The sequence below is a fragment of the Aplosporella prunicola genome (assembly GCF_010093885.1).
Source record: "Aplosporella prunicola CBS 121167 unplaced genomic scaffold K452scaffold_45, whole genome shotgun sequence".
NCBI lineage: Eukaryota > Fungi > Ascomycota > Dothideomycetes > Botryosphaeriales > Aplosporellaceae > Aplosporella > Aplosporella prunicola.
In genome coordinates, this window is record NW_022983573.1 from 52960 (window position 1) to 69194 (window position 16235).

Consider the following 16235-nt stretch of genomic DNA (forward strand, 5'->3'; position numbering starts at 1 on the left):
ATTTATTTACCCTGACCTATCGCCCTGAGCGATATGCAGGCTATAGACTATTTAAAGGAATACGCTAGGAATTTACACTAGTGATTTAATCTGAGAGTATAAGGAGAAAGGGGAACAGAGATAGGATAAGGAAAGGTAGAAGAATGGTAATAAGATGGGGTTTTACTGGTTGATGTCGTCTCTACTCTGGAATCTTTTTGTTTATTGAGCGAATTTAAGTACCCTTTTGAGCTGTGCGGCCGAAATTGTCTATTTTATCTTTTCCGTATGAGGCTGGTTCTTTTCTATTGGTTTACCGCCTAGGAGGCTAGAGAGGTAGTTTCTCTGGAGTCCGGTTTCTTGATATATTTTTTACCGATTTTCCTAGAGTAGGGAATAGTCTAGTAATACGTGGGATATTAATTCTATATCCTCGTATTCGTATTTGTCGTTGTTTATCCGTCCTATTCGTTTTCGGTACTGGTTAAGCTAGTAGTGGCTAGTTCTTAACTGGGCTAGTAGCCCTGCTAGGCTACGTAGGAGCTTGTCGTAGAGGTGCCTTACGTGTGGTCTAGGAATCGCTGTATCTACGTTACGGAGGTGTTGGCCTTTCTCTAACGCTCTCTATTCTTTATTCTATTGCTTATATGCTGCTTCGAGAGTTGTTTTGACTTGCAGCGGTATTAAGAGTAGGAAGTTGTGTTCTCTAAGACGTGTTGTGGCTTGTTTAGCTAGCTTGTCTGCTTCCTTATTTCCTTAGATACCGTAGTGGCTTGGGATCTACTGGATCGTGAAACTTATTTGGAGACCTTTATGGAGAGATTGGGCTGTACTGAGGATAGACCGTACGATACTTTAGCCTGATCTCTTTTTATATCTTCTAGTTAGAGCTTAGAGGGCGGCTTTAGAATCGCTGTAGATAACGTATTCGGTTGGGCTTTGGGGTCCCTCTTGTAGGTGTTTTTTAGCTGCTAGCTCTATCCCCGTTAGAATAGTAATTAGTTCGGCTGCTTATACTGTGTAGAAATTACTAGATCTAACTCCTTTAAGCGTACTATATCGGGCGTTCCCGGCTTAGTCTAGAATGACTGCTGCTGCTCCTAGCTAGTTGTTTATCTTAGAAGTATCTGTGTAGATCTAGGAGAGCGGGTCCCTCTTTTCCGCGTAACTTAGGAATACTTTATCTTTATCCGGGGGTAGTATTGTCTTAATCTCTACCGGGAGTGGTTGCTAGGGAGGAGGTAGGTAGATGTCTATCGTTTCGGTTTCTTAGTACGGGATTAGGCTACTAAGTTTTAGGGATGTTGCACCGATTAGGCGTTGCATACAATTAGTCGTCTAAACACGTGTTTTAGACGTCTATTCGCACCGAATAGGCGCGCATAAGTGTTGCGTGCATATTCCACTGTTTTAGTCGTCTATTCGGTGTTGTGCGCGCATAATCAGGGGTAGTTGCAGTAGCTCGTATCAGATTTAGTAGTACCACCGTGCGTTCCAGCGAGTCAGCTCTGATTCATGTTCTCCGCCCGTCTCACCTAAATTTTGCGGGCGCAGGCGGAGAACAGTAACAACACCATTTAAAAAATACCTACGTAGGTAGTATCTCAATCCTCACCGAGCAAGCGCGAAGTAGGCCTGCTAACTCGCCCTGCGCGCGTAGTGCCACCGCCCCGGGGCGCCCCATTGCCTCGTCTCCCGCGCCCACCGCGTCCTCCGCGTCCTCCGCGTCCCTCTGCAGTAACAGATGCCTCTGCAGTAGCAGATGCCTCTGCAGAGGGCCCTCCTCCACGCCCGCCACGCCCGCTACGCCCGCTACGCCTGCCACGCCTGCTACGCCCGCTACGCCTGCGCGCTACAGAGGACTCGCCCTGCGGTTGATTCGAACACGGGGTACCCTCATGGCAACTTCCGCTACATTCGGTCCCTGCCTTGTGGCAAGCACACTTATTGTTAGCACACGCCCCTCTGCACCCGCAGCGAGCACTGATCAACCCCATTGAGGCACCTGACTGGCGGGCTACACTACGTAGTGTAACAGTACTGTTTGCTTCGGGTGTATCAAGCTGCTGCTGATCAGGGCCCTGCGAGTTATCCAGTAGTCGTAGTAGATGCGGGGCAATAGGCCGACTGATGATGCCGTAAGGAGTCTTTACACGGTACCCACGGCTTGATTCGTCTCCTATTATCTCATGGATCACACCAATCACGGACGGCAGCGAGCCCTGGCGGTCCTCAGGAGGCACTGCTACTGCTACAACGTTATCAACACTGAATGAGCGCTGCGGAGGGAGGTTCTTGTTGAACTGTCTCTCCATTCGTTCACGAGAAACGTCTAAGTGGGTTCGAACGTCCTCATCAAGCTCAGTGCGGTCCCACACACGTGATTGCGAAAGTAGAGGCTCACTAGCCGCGTGTTGAACATGCGGAGGTTGCTCCGCGGGTTGCTCCGCAGGTGGCTCAGGGGGTTGCTCAGGGGGTTGCTCAGCGGGTTGCTCAGCGGGTTGCTCAGCGGGTTGCTCAGCGGGTTGCTCCATACGTTCAACACGCCCCGCTCGCTCTGCCCTCCTCGCCTGCTCCACCTGTAGTCGTAGAGCGCGTAGAGCCGCCTCCTGTAGTTGCTTCTCCCTGGACGCTGCTATCTCTCTTTGTGCGTAGGCAAATCTCGCCATGTTGCTTCGCCACCACTCAGGAGCATTAGGATGTTGCTGCAGCTCCAGTTCTGCGGGCGGCGGAGGGAGACGGGCAGCGCAAGGAGTAAGTGACGGTGGCGGAGGCAGTACTCGCTGTGAAGGCAGTGAAGTACTACGAGGTAGCGGGGCCCCGCGGGGCAGCGGGGCACGCGGAGGGGACTGTTGTGAGGTACGTGGAGCGGCCCGCGGCGGGGTATTATGCGTTAGATCGATCGTTTTAACAGTAGTTGTTCGTACGCGAGGCGGCATGAGCGTCGAAGGTAGCGGCAGGTCCGACGAAGATGAAGAGTGGTACGGGTCTTCTTCGGAGGACGATATTTGGCGGGGTTTTGGTGGTAAATTAGAACTGCGGGTACCCGACGGGTCTCCTGTCGGACCTACTGTAACCTCCGCAGCTTCCGCAGCGCGCTCTGCTGGTCGCTCGTTCGCTCGCTCGTTCGCACGCAGGCCAGCACTCGTTTGCGAACCTTCGCCCGCCTCGTTCGCTCGCCCGCGGGCACTCCCGCGGGTACTCCCGCGGGCCCTACTGCGCTCGTCCTCCGCATCCTCATCTGCGTCCTTATCCTCGTCCTCCTCCGCAGTACTCTCTGCCTCTCCTGTCGCATCTGTATCCTCTACAATATCATCTAGCACAGCGATCTGGCGTAGAGGAGCACCTACACGCAGTTTAGGAGGCACCAAGCGAGCACGCCCCGGACCCCACATCTGGCGACCGAAGAGTATTTTATAAGGTGAAGCCCCTGTTGCGTGCCGCCTGTAGTTGTTCTGTTGTAGTGTAACGTCTAGGCAGGCATGGGCGAAGCCGGGATGGCCATGGGCGACGCGGACCCTCTCTATCTTCTCTTTTACGTGCCCATTAGCCTTTTCAACACCTCCTTGGGACTCTGGGTGCCTGGGCCGGCCAGTACACGTATCAATGCCGAAATCGTTGAACAGCTGTTGAGTAGCAGCGCTTACAAACTCAGTGCCGTTATCTGTTTGTATCCTATGAGGCACACCGAAGGCCTGGATCCAACGGAGTATCCCGGCGGCTACTGTCCTCGCTGTCTTATCTTTTAGAGGTATTAATATGCAGTATTTGGAGTAGTGATCCCTCATATGTAGCACGTATTTGTCCTGCGTAACTGGATTAGGGTGGTTCCGGTAATCAATTAGATCCATCTGCACCCGCTCGAATATCTCTCTTGAGAGGATCGCCCGCAGGGCCCGCGGGGCAGGAGGAGGGTGCCTTGCTGCTGCACAAACACGACAGAGACGCAGTAGCTTTTCAACGTCCTTTTCAGTGACTCCGTAATAGTTCTGTTGGAGGTCCTTAAACGTCGTAAGTTGAGCTACAACACGTCAGTGTATAAATATTTATAACTACTGCAGAATACGTACCTGAATGCCTATTACTACTTAAATGGGCGTCTCGGATGGCGTTGAATGCCTCATAAGTCTTCAACACCTTTCGTTCAGCAGGGTAGCGGGGTGTCCCTTTTTTGTAGAGGCCTGATTTGCCTGAACCCTCTAGGTAGTAGATGAAGTTATTCATCGTGTTACGCTTAGAGCTCCGTGTGGCTTCATGCGTGCCAAGGAGCCGTAAGCAGTAGCTATGATATTTTTGATCACTGAAATGTATCCTATCAGGGGCAGATTCAATATACGCGTTGAAGGAGGTCTTGGCAGCCTTACTGAACGCAGTGAGTGCTCGATTAGGGTTGAAAGGACGTGGAGGAAGTGGCTCAACAATATCGACTGTAAGAGCCTCATCCTTAGCAGCAGCACGGGCGGGAGCATGCTCAGCAGTAGCAGGGCGCTTAGCAGCGCGCGCGGGGTTGGCGGGGGATGGAGAAGACATGATTTGATTGAAGTGGATAAGTGCTTGGTCAACTGAAGAATTCGTTGAAGCTTACTGACCTGCTGGTGCATTCTCAAGCCCGTTTTATGGGCGAAAAATGGCCTCCTACGATGCATGAACGCGTGTTCAGTCTTTTGCTTTTTCACAGTTGAACCAGGCCTCATAAACAGGCGGGCCTACGCACCGCTGCAGGCGCGGGTCGGTGTTGATACATTTATATGATGGGGACAAGGATCGCTTCAGGGGGTTGAGTCAGTCCTGAGGCGAGATATCACCCCACTTCGGCCCACAACACCGAAATAGACGACTAAAACAGTGGAATATGCACGCAACACTTATGCGCGCCTATTCGGTGCGAATAGACGTCTAAAACACGTGTTTAGACGACTAATTGTATGCAACGCCTAATCGGTGCAACAGTACTCTGATGAAGGAGATTGGAAGAAAATAAAATGGAGGCCGATCATAGTTAACTAATATTCTCATTTATAAATACTTGCGTTAGCGTGAGGAAATAGAAGTTTCTTGTCCCTCTTAGTTTTCTTAAGCTGCCGTTGTATATGTTGTGTTATCTAGAAGAACACGTATATTCTCAGGCAGTGTTAATTCTTCTATTTGGTAGAGAGAGGTGGTGGAATAGGACTTTCTATACTAGCAAACTGTAGGGCCAGGATCTTGTGTAGTTTGAGCAATACTAGTTGACAAACAACAACATATATTCTGTAAGAACTAGAGTTTAAACGTAAATCCTTACCGCTGATTTACGCATATCTATAGTGTAATAATCTTGCCAACCCCCTACTCCACATATATTTTTGGGTCGTAGAAATTAACAGAGAAAATTGTATAACATAGTCAGAAAACTGAGTGTAGACAACATTGAAAAATGAATTTATGGAATCTGTTTAGCCCGCGGCCCCACTCCCGACCATGAGACACATTCTCGCGCTTACGCCTCCGTGCCTAACAGCATAAATATTTCAACTTGCATGAGAATTATCAAAAAAACAGACTTACCTTGCATCGAAGATTGGTAAGCCATGCTAAGAGCCGTAAGCCCTTGCGTAGACATCCCGGAATGATTCTGGCAATCATTCCACACATGTTGTTCCGTGGCCTTCAATTTCTACTCAAATTCTAAAACCCATTGGAGCCTTCCTATAAAGGGCTCCTAAATCGAGAGATACTTGCACGAATAACAGTAAAATAGTCCGAAGCTTCTAACATTTGGCACGAAGGATTCTTCGCACCAATTTTCGATAATCTCATATCCTTTTTCTGCAATCCCTTAGCAACTACGGGGTTTCAGTTATGGTCGGACAAAAACGTATTCAAGGTACTGTACCAGAAAAAAAAAAAAAAAAGAATTTCGGTGTTCAGATCATTTCTAACATGATGCAGGTTTATGGAATTACCTTGATCCGCAGGATGGAGATATGCAATTCAACACCACATCCCTGGAGTCACTCCAAAGCGATGAGCAGCGCCGTGTGCTCGACGCCATTGCTCAGATGCGAAAGTGCGGTTTAGAAGATGTCCTTTCTATCCCGCAGATTGTTGTGTGCGGGGACCAATCTGCTGGCAAAAGCTCGGTTTTAGAAGCCATCACAGAGATACCTTTTCCAAGGAACGACAACCTCTGTACACGGTTTGCGACCGAGATAATCTTGCGACGTGCAGAGGTCGAATCAATCACAATCAAGGTGATCCCAGACATCACACGCACAGAAAAGGATAAAGAGTCCATCAGAGCCTTTCAAGCGTCCATTACAAACTTTGAAGAGCTCCCTAAAATCATGGATAAGGCCATGTCCGTGATGGGGATCGACGAAGATGGCCATGCAGGACAAGCGTTTTCCAGGGATACGCTCAGCGTCGAGATAGAAGGGCCGTCGAGGCCCCAGTTGATCCTGGTCGACCTTCCTGGCTTGATCCAAAACGAGAGCAAAGGGGTCACTGCAACCGATATTGCACTTGTGGCGGAGATCACAGATCGATATATCTCTCAACCTCGGACGGTTTGTTTGGCAGTAATCTCCGCTACGAACGACTACGCGAACCAAGGCATCCTCTCGAAAGTAAGGAACGTCGATCCGCAAGGAGACCGTACGCTTGGGATTATTACAAAGCCTGATCGACTTCCTGCTGGCTCTGGGAGCGAGAGTGCCTTTATAGGCTTGGCGCTTAATCATGACATTTCCCTCGGCTTAGGCTGGCATGTTCTGAAGAACCGCAGCTATGAGGAGCGATCCTATTCATTTACAGAACGCAAAGCATCCGAGGCATTGTTCTTTGCGAATTCAAACTGGAGCCATTTGCCTAAAGACTGCATCGGTGTCGAGTCGTTAGTGGAACGTTTGAGCGCGTTGCTGTTCGAGCATGTTAAGCGACAGCTTCCAGATGTGCAGGCCGACGTCAGCAACAAGTTCTCTGAGACTCAAGAACAGTTGAAAATCATGGGAAAGCGGCGAGCAACCCCTCAGGAGTGTAGGGACTATCTGATGCAGCTTTCTCTCGACGTCTTTCTGGTCTGTAAAGCTGCTGTGGATGGCCATTATGAGGGAGATTACTTCAACCGTGGCATGGACCAGGCCTTTCATGCGAGTTCACCGAGTGACCTCCACAGGCTACGTGCCATGGTCCAGTCCGTGAACGCCAAGTTCACCACAACTATCCGTACAAAAGGTCACACATATTACTTTGCAAAACCAGGTGAGGAAGACTCAATCGACCCCTCTCTTGCCGCTCTTCAGCTAGCAGCCACGACTTTCCCCACAAAGTCCCCAAAAGTTCTGCAACGCTCACAGGCTATCGCATGGGTGGGTCGTGTCTTGACTCAAAATCGCGGACGGGAACTCCAAGGCAATTTCAACCCCCTCATTGTGGGTGAGCTGTTCTGGCAACAATCAAGCAAGTGGGAACACCTTGCAGCAGAACATGTAAAAGAGGTCGCAGCAATGTGCTCTAACTTCCTCCATAAGTTGCTCCTTGAGAAGTATCCAAAACACATTTACTCCCGTCTGTGGACGTCTCACATACAGGCCGCGCTTGAGACAAAATACAAAGCTGCAGAGAGAGAACTTAAACTCATCATAGAAGACCAGAAGAGCTACCCCATCAACTACAATCACTACTACACTGATACGATGAGCAAGTATCGCAAGGAAAGAGAAGGGAAGGCATTGGCTCAATGCGTTAAAGCAGCTATTATTCGTCGCCGGGTCGCGGATTGCACTTCGGATCACATCTCCACGACCGTTAATATTGACAAGGCCGTAAAGGAGTTTACGAGAATGACTGATCCTGACATGGAGAAACGCAGCTGTGAAGAAGCTCTGGACTGCCTTGTTACGATTTATAAGGTTAGTATAACTCAAAAATTGATTCTTCTAGATTATATATCTAACAAATGCAGGTTTCCCAAAAGACCTTTATCGCGAACGTTACCACACAAGTCATCGAACGCCATCTTTTAAGGGGCCTGGAAAAGATTTTCTCGCCGGTAGTGGTCAATGCACTTTCGGATCAAGCGGTCACGGCTATTGCAGCAGAGCCTGGAGCTGCTAAAAGACAGAGGGCATTCTTAGAGGATCGCATTGCTAAGTTAGAGGATGGGCGCAGAATACTGAGCGGGCTTGAACGGCTATCCCTGTAAGCATAGCGTGAAATGGTAGCAATCATTATGCCATTGATGGCCGATCGCATAATTTTGGGCTATCAGGCTATCTGCCATCTATCAGGCTACTTTTCTACATGCATTATTCTCTATATTCGCTTTGCTTTACCGCTGTTTCAACCCCCTGCTACATTCTTCAGGCGAGCACATGACTGCTCTATTCCTTCGCGTATATAAAGCTCGCTGCCAGAGTCTTTCAATATCAAGCAGCGTTCTCTCTTCACTCGCACGACTTCACACACACAATCCAACACAGAGTCTTACCGTGCTGGAGATCAAATCCCCGTGAAGGGCTTTCTCCCTTACAAACCTTCTGCATGCGCCTGATAACCTGCAACAAAGTGCCAATCGGTCCGTCCCGTACTAGCATCGCACCGGCGTGCAACGGACTTGGTCTTTCATCCTTATTAGGTAGGTCGATCGGCGCTGCATCGTATACTCCCAAAGCTAAAGAGCGATGGCAGAGACCGCAATTCTCAGCTCTGCGGTGAGCATCAACAAGGCAGGTGGAAAGAAGTGAGAACTGTTCAAGCTTTCGCGACTCTGCATCGAAGTGCACGACAGCTTCTGAGACTCATTCAAGTGCGACAATCACTGGAGACACCTAAACCACCATTCAGTCATCCGAAGAATTCATAACTCCCTGAAATGCCGGCCAAAACTCGTCCTTCGCCCATCTCCCAACAGTAGCCACAGTCCTAATTAGCTTGAAAGTAGAAAATACATCGCTGAAACCACCCACATCCACCGGCCCAAGCACAGCAACACCTCCGGTGGTCATATCCCGGTACGAGATGTGCAGCTTCCAGTCCATGCCGATGGCCGTCAAGCCTATGAGCGGCATGTTCAGGTTGTCTTCGACAACCCTCGGTGTTCCCTTGCGATCGATCGGCGTGCCGTTGGACGCGAGTAGCTTCGCTATGCCCGCGAAGCTCCAAATGCCGACCTGCAAGCTGGCTTCGAGGTAGCTTTTGCCCGGCTCGCCCACCTCAACGCAGCAGGGCAGGGCCAACCTTCGCACGCTTGCGTCGGCCATCTGGCTCAGTGGCACGGCGGGATGTGATAGGTACAGGGCATCGTAGATTGGGGCTGTTATGGGCGTGTCAGCGGACACGGCGATGGCGAGGTCGACTTTCTTGGTGGGGATCGTGCGGCCTTCGACGGTTGGGAGGAGCTCGGGGCTGTTGTAGTCGGAGTATTGTCTGCGCGTGTGCGTAAGAATTGCGAGATGATAACGGATTATGCGACGTAAAAGACGTACACGTTCTTGACCTCAAACATGCCCTCAAACTCCAGTTGGGAGAGTACTTCCCCTAGCAGGCCCGATGCCAGCGTTTGCCACGTCGCCTCCGGCTCGCCCTCGAAGCTCTTGTGCGCCTTGTCAAGAAATTTCCGTACCATCTCCCACAGATATTTGTCACGGTCTGAATTGTTCGACGCGCTCAAATCAAAGGCGTACTCAGGAGTCAGGTCGAAGGGAAACGCCGCGGCGATGGTTTCCTGTCCGAAGGCCTTCGTCAACCCTCGTTCTCTTTCAGCAAATTCGCGCGGCTCGAACAACCTACCTTGAGCGTCCCTGGTATAATTCCAATGCCGGCGAGTGGCAGCTCCTTCATGAGGCTCAGCACCTCCTGCGGCGTCTTGTGGTCCGGCCGCGTCTTGAACCGCAGCGGCGGTCTAGCGTACGCATACGTCGCGCGATCGATGCGCGTCAGGCTGTTCGCGCGAGACTTTGCGGTCGAGGAGACCAGCGACGGCAGATTCCTGAGTTCGGTATAGGCGCTGTTCAGGGAGGCCTGGTCGTCCTGCCTGGGCCGCTTCGGAGGCGAGGACATGTCGTCGCCGTTGTCGCCGTAGTCGTCGGCCTCGGTCAGTTCGGAATAGCGTCGCTTGAGAGCCCCCTCCCGCTGGGGAAAGCTTGTCGCCAGGCCTTTTTCACATGGTGCTGCGGTTTCTGGTGGCGAGACAGGCCCCGGATGCGCCTTGACGTGGCTCATGCGGGCGCGGGTTAAGGGACAGGGAAGATCACGGTGGGCGTCGCCAACGTCGCACAGCCATGCTTCGATGGAGGACATGGTCGGAGGCGCGAAGGTAGCGTAGCGTGTCTATGAGTTGAGGTTGCTGGCTGCGGAGACGTGAGATTGCAAGTGAGGCGGAGCGGAGCGGAGGGTTGGTAGGGAAACGAACGGTCGCGGGCGCGTGTTTTCTGTGACACCCTGCACCTCGCCTCGGTTGCCTCTCTCAACACGTCACGATACTTCCACCTCTTTCGCCTCTGCAGAGTCCGCTTTTTCCCGTCCACCCATCAGATAAAACGCTCATCGGGCCGCCTGTTAGCTTGGCTAACGTTGAGATTGGGTTATCAGATGGATGATCACTCATTAAGGTTCGGCCCGTCTCTGCGCATTGGCTATATGTCAAATATTGAAGGATATTTACAAGAGAAACGACTAAAGAGCTTACACGCTTGTTATCGGCTGCTTCGCCCGCTAACTAAGGGACGTTCAAGGGCATGGTAGAGAGCCTAATTAAGATAATGGCGTCGTCAAAGCAGCTTACAGTCGATTAGCGAGCGTTTAGCGACCTCAAGAGCGACCAGGAAGTGAGAGGTGCTGAACGCGTAAAGCAGCTGTTGCAAGACTCGTCGTTCTGGCTAAAGGTTCACGGGCTGGATAAGCTGTTAGGCGTCATTTATGAGATCTAGGTGGCCTCTGAATCCAACATCTCAACACTCTCGAAGGTGATCGACCCGCTGGATAAAATTACGCATCATTTGCGTGAGCTAGAGCTTTAATTAGTGATTGGCGAGCACCCCCACGCTAATATTGAGGAGGTTCTCGACCTCTAGAAGCTTCGCTTCGACGCCCAGATCACACCTATTCATTGGGACGCGAAGGCGTTTGATTGTACTGACGAGAGCGCCTCTCTGAGGTTCGACGCAGAGGGTGTTGCGGCCATGAACACTTTCTTCGAACAGTAAGTCCCAGCGGACGACTTGATGGCCTTTCACCGCGAGTTAACTAACTTCAAGCATCGATGATCGCGGAGGGCCCTTCGAGCAGCATAACTGGAAACTGGTAGAGGACGTAAATGGCAGGCCTTCTAGGGCTACGCAATTCACTCTCATCACCTCTAAAAGCTTCCTATTTGACTGCAGTCAACTATCGCCCATTCAGTGTCCTCTGAGTGCTCATTTTCAGCGATTAACTAGATCATAAATGGCTACAGAACGTCTCTCGGCGGCATGAACCTCGACAGCTTCATCTACACCTACATGAACCGACTCGTGCTATGCTGACGAGCTAAGCTGTTGAAGCTACAAAAGACAAAGGCAGAGTTTCAACGCCAAGCGTCTCTTCAGCAGTATAGCGAGCGGAGGACTCAGCAGATTGAGGTTACTGGAGGCGCAAGAGCGAGACCTTACCCACTCATAACACTGACTTAACGACACCACTGATATCGACGTTGCGGCTCTCATTGCCGACGAAGAAGAAAACCTTGCCTATCACCGAGGCTGCCAGAGTGAGGTTTATGCGCAGCTGCTTGAAAACATTAAGCTATACGGCAGGACTCTGTCACCGGAACCTCAACCTCACCTTCAGTGGCCTCAGTTGCCTCAGCAGCCTCAACTACACGGGATACTGCGTCAGGCGTAGTTCAGCAACTCTATCCCAGCGCCTCCATCATTTAGGGATTCGCAGGACCTCTCAATCAGCAGCTCTCTACCCTCTCTACCTTCTCTACCGGCACAAACACCTTCTCAGACGCCCTACTACTCTCCCGGGTACAACCACACACGACCGCGTGCTCCATCACCAGTGAGCTGCTCACAGAAATCAACACAGCACTCACAGCAGGCATATAGGCAGGCAGTAGCAGCGGCGGCAGAAAGTCAAGAGGAGGGCAACAAGCGTCGCAGGATAGACAATTAGGCCCCAGAAACGCAGCAAAGTAGCCATTATTAAGTCTCTATGTGGACGACACCAGCAGCTTAAACGACATGTCGGAAATCGTCAAACTGACAAACAATTGAGCATACAAATCAGTGGGTGGAGCAGGTATCAACTGGGCGCCAGCGGTTGTCGCTCCATGGACACGCGTTTAAGCGGGCGGACGCGCAAGCGCGCAGGCTGGCGAACGCGCAAATAAGCGGGCACGCAGGCGACCACCGTGTGTCGCTGGAGCGACCGAATATGGCCTTTTTTGTACCAAAAACGCGGCCATTTTATCTGGCCGCAGGCACCTCTCGGTTCTCACAATACATGACCATTACACTCAACCTTAACGCCATACCCGACTAGTAATAGGGCCAAATATACAACAGCTGACTAATTTTACGTTGCAGCCTCGTAGCTAAGAGATATTCTTGGGGTCTCTAAGCTTATTGGGATTAGCGATCCACACGTCGCATACCTAAACAACTTGTTGGACTATCAGGCCATGTTTATTCATGCATTACCCTCTATATTCACTTTACTTTTTCGTTATTTCAACACCCTGATATCTTACATAAGCGAGGATATGACTACTCTACTCCTTTATGTATATAAAGCTCGCTGCCAGACACTCTTTCAAAATCAAGCCGCGTTCTCCCTTTACTCGTACGGTTTCACACCTACAACCCAACAGTTGGCTTAGAGTTACGATCGCTCAGGTTTACCTGAGTGGGTGGCTCTCTGCTGACCGAGGTCTGTTACTAAACAGTTGTACTTCTTTTGCCATACCCACGCACCTCTCGTAAGTGTTGTTTACCTGATATTGGCAGTTTCTTTCACGGTCAGTAATCGTCTTTGCCTGATATCTCTTTATCGCTCTTGCATTTGTAAGCCGCAATAATCCTGTTGCTGGTTCTCGAAAAAAAATCTGTAGGATCACGTTCGTGGTTGCCTAAACTCAGGTTGGCAATGCTTATTTGCTTCGTCTGGTACCGACAGTAAGACGCACTTGAATTGCTACCTTACGCGGATCGCACCTGCACCTATTCTAGTAATGTGTTAAGCAGCTAGCTTTTCCCTGTCGCGGCTTACTTGGATGCCAGGTGTTGCACGGCAATACGCTTAACCTGCGTATCGTGTTAGCAACTGTGCGTGTGAAAGGACCTGGGTAACGCACCCCGCACTTATAATGACTAGCTATGTCGTAGGCATAGTCGCACAGGCAATGTGAGAGAGAAAAGAAAGTTTGCGTTGGCGGTCGGCTTGTTTGGAGGGGCAACGCGTCGTCGTTGTGGTAGTTAGCGTTTGTCCCGCACCGCCACCACCGCCACAAGACAATAACGCTAGCCCGCCGCACGCGCACTATCCCCTTCTTACAAGCACTCATCCGCCGCCTCTAACAACGAAAGTGAATCCAGGAAAAGCTTGCCGGATACGCAGCTTAGCTGCTATATCATTACCGACAATGTCACGTTTCGTGCTGCGACGCATCTTCGCAAGCCTGCACGAACAGCCGCCGCCAATCTCGCGGCGCGTCTTCTCGAGCTCGCACCAAAAGCCGCTGCCAAAACCGCAGCCAAGTACGAATAACAATCCGTTAAAGAGTTCTCGACCCAATTCTCAAAGTTCCATTACCCGAAACGCATCGCTTCTTCGCGCCATGGCGAACACGGCCCACATGGACCTTCTCACCTTCTTTTATCCTATCGGCAACACCCCCGCTGTATCCTTGACCCGGGACATTCCTCGCGAAACGAAGGCCAATGTGTTGTCCCTGGGATGTGGAGATGCGCGCAACATACTCTACACAACGCACGTCGCTGGAAGTGAGTTCGTCGATGTAAGCCTTGGTCAAGAAACTCACTCACAGTAATAGGTACGAGCCCGATGGATATCACCTGCTGCGATATAGAAAGCTTGGTCATTAGTATACATGAAAAAACTACGTGTGCTTGTTGTTACTGACAAAACCTCTCCAGCACGTAACATCCTTCTGTTCACCCTCATTCTCGACTACGGTGGAAACCGTATCAAGGACATTTGGGACATCTACTACCACTTATTCATCGGCCCCAAAGCACTGGCCCTTCTCGAAAGTCAAACTACAAGACTCCTGGCAGTCTCGGATTCTTTGGAGAGCTGGCATGCCAGCAACTACGGCAAGCGTCTCCGCTTTTGCGACAGCAGTAGTTTTTTCCGAAGTGAAAAAGATTTGGAGCAATCTTTTGATCAGTAATATGAACAACAGTCAGAAAGTTGCACACATTGATCGCCTAAGATCCAGAATCCAGAGAGCAAAGGACCTCCGGCACTATTATATCGGGGAAAAGTTCGTCTTCACAGGCATGCGGTCCGCTGCACCCTTGAATCGCGAGGCTGTTCAAGATCTTGCAAAACAACACAAGCACTTTTGGGACACTGGCAGTACCGACAAGCCCAATGCGAACAGCGCAGCTATGCCGAACCCCATGTTCACATCTCAACTAAACAAGTCTTCCATACTTCACTACGGTACCGATCCACTCCTTGGATTCCACTTGGCCACAGCCTATGCGTCGCTGGTTCCACAGCCCACCTCAGACCCACATGCACATGCCTTTCTCCAGTCTTCGGCGCACAACCTGGTACGAGCAGCTCGACAGCAATTTCAAGCTTGGTGCAAGTCTTTCAGGAAACATGCTGGCATAATGGTTTTACGGTTCTTTGTTGGGGAAGCACTAGCATTTTGCCATGCCTTGCAGCAAAGAAAGAAGGGAATCGCAGTCGGTCCGTATCGGAAGCCTGGAACGTTCGAGACCATCTTGCTTAACAGCGAAGACTATCTCCCTGTTGTCACCGCACCTATGTCTTTTAGTGTTATTAACACGTCCAACCTTGTTGATCACGTCGGGGCCATTAACCTTCTCATTGCTACTTCGCCGTTGCTGGATGACAATCTCTTTGCAACTTTGTATACTGAATCTCTGGTGAACCAAGAGAAGGACCACAGTACTTTAGCTGAAAGCTTTCTTTGCGGCAATGTCTCGACCATGTCTGTGCTCCTGGGAATCTTTCCAACCGATTACTGGACAAATGTCGTTCCAATATCGACAGCCGACGAGGCCATTTTAAACACCGCGAGGCGCAGGCTCGGAGACAAACTTTCTAGTGACTACATATACAGCAGGCTCTCATAGAAGCGCTACGTACCAGACCACACGCTTAGAGCTTCAAACAGACCAGTTATCTCTTTCGAAGAAGTTGATCTGGCCAGAATTCTTTTCGATGTCTATCTGAACATGTTTCAAAATAAAGACGACGGGCGCCTCATGTCACGTTTACGTAACCTACCCCGAAAGATGCAACGAAGCTCACGCTATCACCATAGAAGCTACGCACTACTTTTGCATTTTATCAAAGAGCGGGCACCTACCTGCAACTGGGACAAAGTTATGAACAGTCTTTTTCAATACTTAGGAAACAACGCCAACATTTTGGCCTGCGGTAAAAGTATCCAGGAGCTTGTCGTTCAGCTACACATGCTGAAAATATATTCTGATCAAGTTCTACAGCTGAGCCCTAGATCCGACGGTCGAGCTTGTAGCTCAACCCTCTTCAAGGGATGGAAGGTCTTACCGGAAGTTGTTTGCCTCACTTTAAAAGTCCCAAGAGAACGACTGCGATTGTTAACTAAAATATCACCTCAAGAGCTAGGCACTCCAGCTATACACGGTGTTCTACAATCTTCGATAACTTATACCGGTCAGTCATTTCAAAACATTTTCTCCGTCGTCCAACAGGCGTCTGGAAAGGTGACCACATCTGGCTCAGTCGAAGACAAAACACTATCTCTCCACGTCAGGGAAGAAGAAGACTGTTGGTTGGGTGACTCACCACTATTGGTGTCTTTTCTGGTCCCCACTAGTACACTCTTACTCGACAAAAATGCTATTCTGGCTTTAGGCATCCAAAGATCATTCTCCCCAGTATCCGAACGCTCAACTATCCTTCTGCATTTCTACACGACTACCATCAGTAACATAAAGGATGTCTTTGTCACCAAAGAACTTCCTCATGGGGCTAATCACATGCCTCGGAACTCTAAGAATGACACTACAAGTTGTATCGAAGACCCT

At 50.3% G+C, this 16235-nt stretch overlaps 6 protein-coding genes across 6 annotated transcripts; 3 read left to right on the forward strand and 3 right to left on the reverse strand.

The window, feature by feature from the left end:
- Window positions 1-1618: 1618 nt before the first annotated feature.
- K452DRAFT_292311 (uncharacterized protein) lies at window positions 1619-2198 on the forward strand. Its single transcript, XM_033541350.1, has one exon. The coding sequence runs from the start codon at window positions 1742-1744 to the stop codon at window positions 1931-1933; it is 192 nt and encodes a 63-aa protein (XP_033392253.1). The 5' UTR covers window positions 1619-1741; the 3' UTR covers window positions 1934-2198.
- Window positions 2199-3439: 1241 nt separating this feature from the next.
- Window positions 3440-4291, reverse strand: K452DRAFT_292315 (uncharacterized protein; the record flags this gene model as incomplete). The annotated part of the gene is made up of 2 exons (XM_033541351.1): window positions 4050-4291; window positions 3440-4000 (listed from the first exon to the last, which is right to left on the reverse strand). Coding segments are annotated over exons 1-2 (321 nt in total), but the record flags the coding sequence as incomplete, so codon positions are not given.
- On the reverse strand, window positions 3800-4682 carry K452DRAFT_292317 (uncharacterized protein). Its single transcript, XM_033541352.1, has 3 exons — window positions 4341-4682; window positions 4050-4279; window positions 3800-4000 (listed from the first exon to the last, which is right to left on the reverse strand). Exons 1-2 carry the CDS (start codon window positions 4507-4509, stop codon window positions 4200-4202), a joined length of 249 nt encoding a protein of 82 aa, XP_033392255.1. The 5' UTR covers window positions 4510-4682; the 3' UTR covers window positions 3800-4000; window positions 4050-4199.
- Window positions 4683-5857: 1175 nt separating this feature from the next.
- On the forward strand, window positions 5858-8164 carry K452DRAFT_353894 (uncharacterized protein; the record flags this gene model as incomplete). Its single annotated transcript, XM_033545854.1, has 2 exons — window positions 5858-7871; window positions 7925-8164. The coding sequence occupies exons 1-2, from the start codon at window positions 5946-5948 to the stop codon at window positions 8162-8164; spliced, it is 2166 nt and encodes a 721-aa protein (XP_033392256.1). The 5' UTR covers window positions 5858-5945.
- A 1129-nt stretch (window positions 8165-9293) lies between these two features.
- On the reverse strand, window positions 9294-10349 carry K452DRAFT_292320 (uncharacterized protein; the record flags this gene model as incomplete). The annotated part of the gene is made up of 2 exons (XM_033541353.1): window positions 9751-10349; window positions 9294-9685 (listed from the first exon to the last, which is right to left on the reverse strand). Coding segments are annotated over exons 1-2 (669 nt in total), but the record flags the coding sequence as incomplete, so codon positions are not given.
- A 3168-nt stretch (window positions 10350-13517) lies between these two features.
- On the forward strand, window positions 13518-15296 carry K452DRAFT_322363 (uncharacterized protein; the record flags this gene model as incomplete). The annotated part of the gene is made up of 4 exons (XM_033544498.1): window positions 13518-13946; window positions 13997-14047; window positions 14100-14352; window positions 14405-15296. The coding sequence occupies exons 1-4, from the start codon at window positions 13586-13588 to the stop codon at window positions 15294-15296; spliced, it is 1557 nt and encodes a 518-aa protein (XP_033392258.1). The 5' UTR covers window positions 13518-13585.
- Between the last annotated feature and the right edge of the window lie 939 nt (window positions 15297-16235).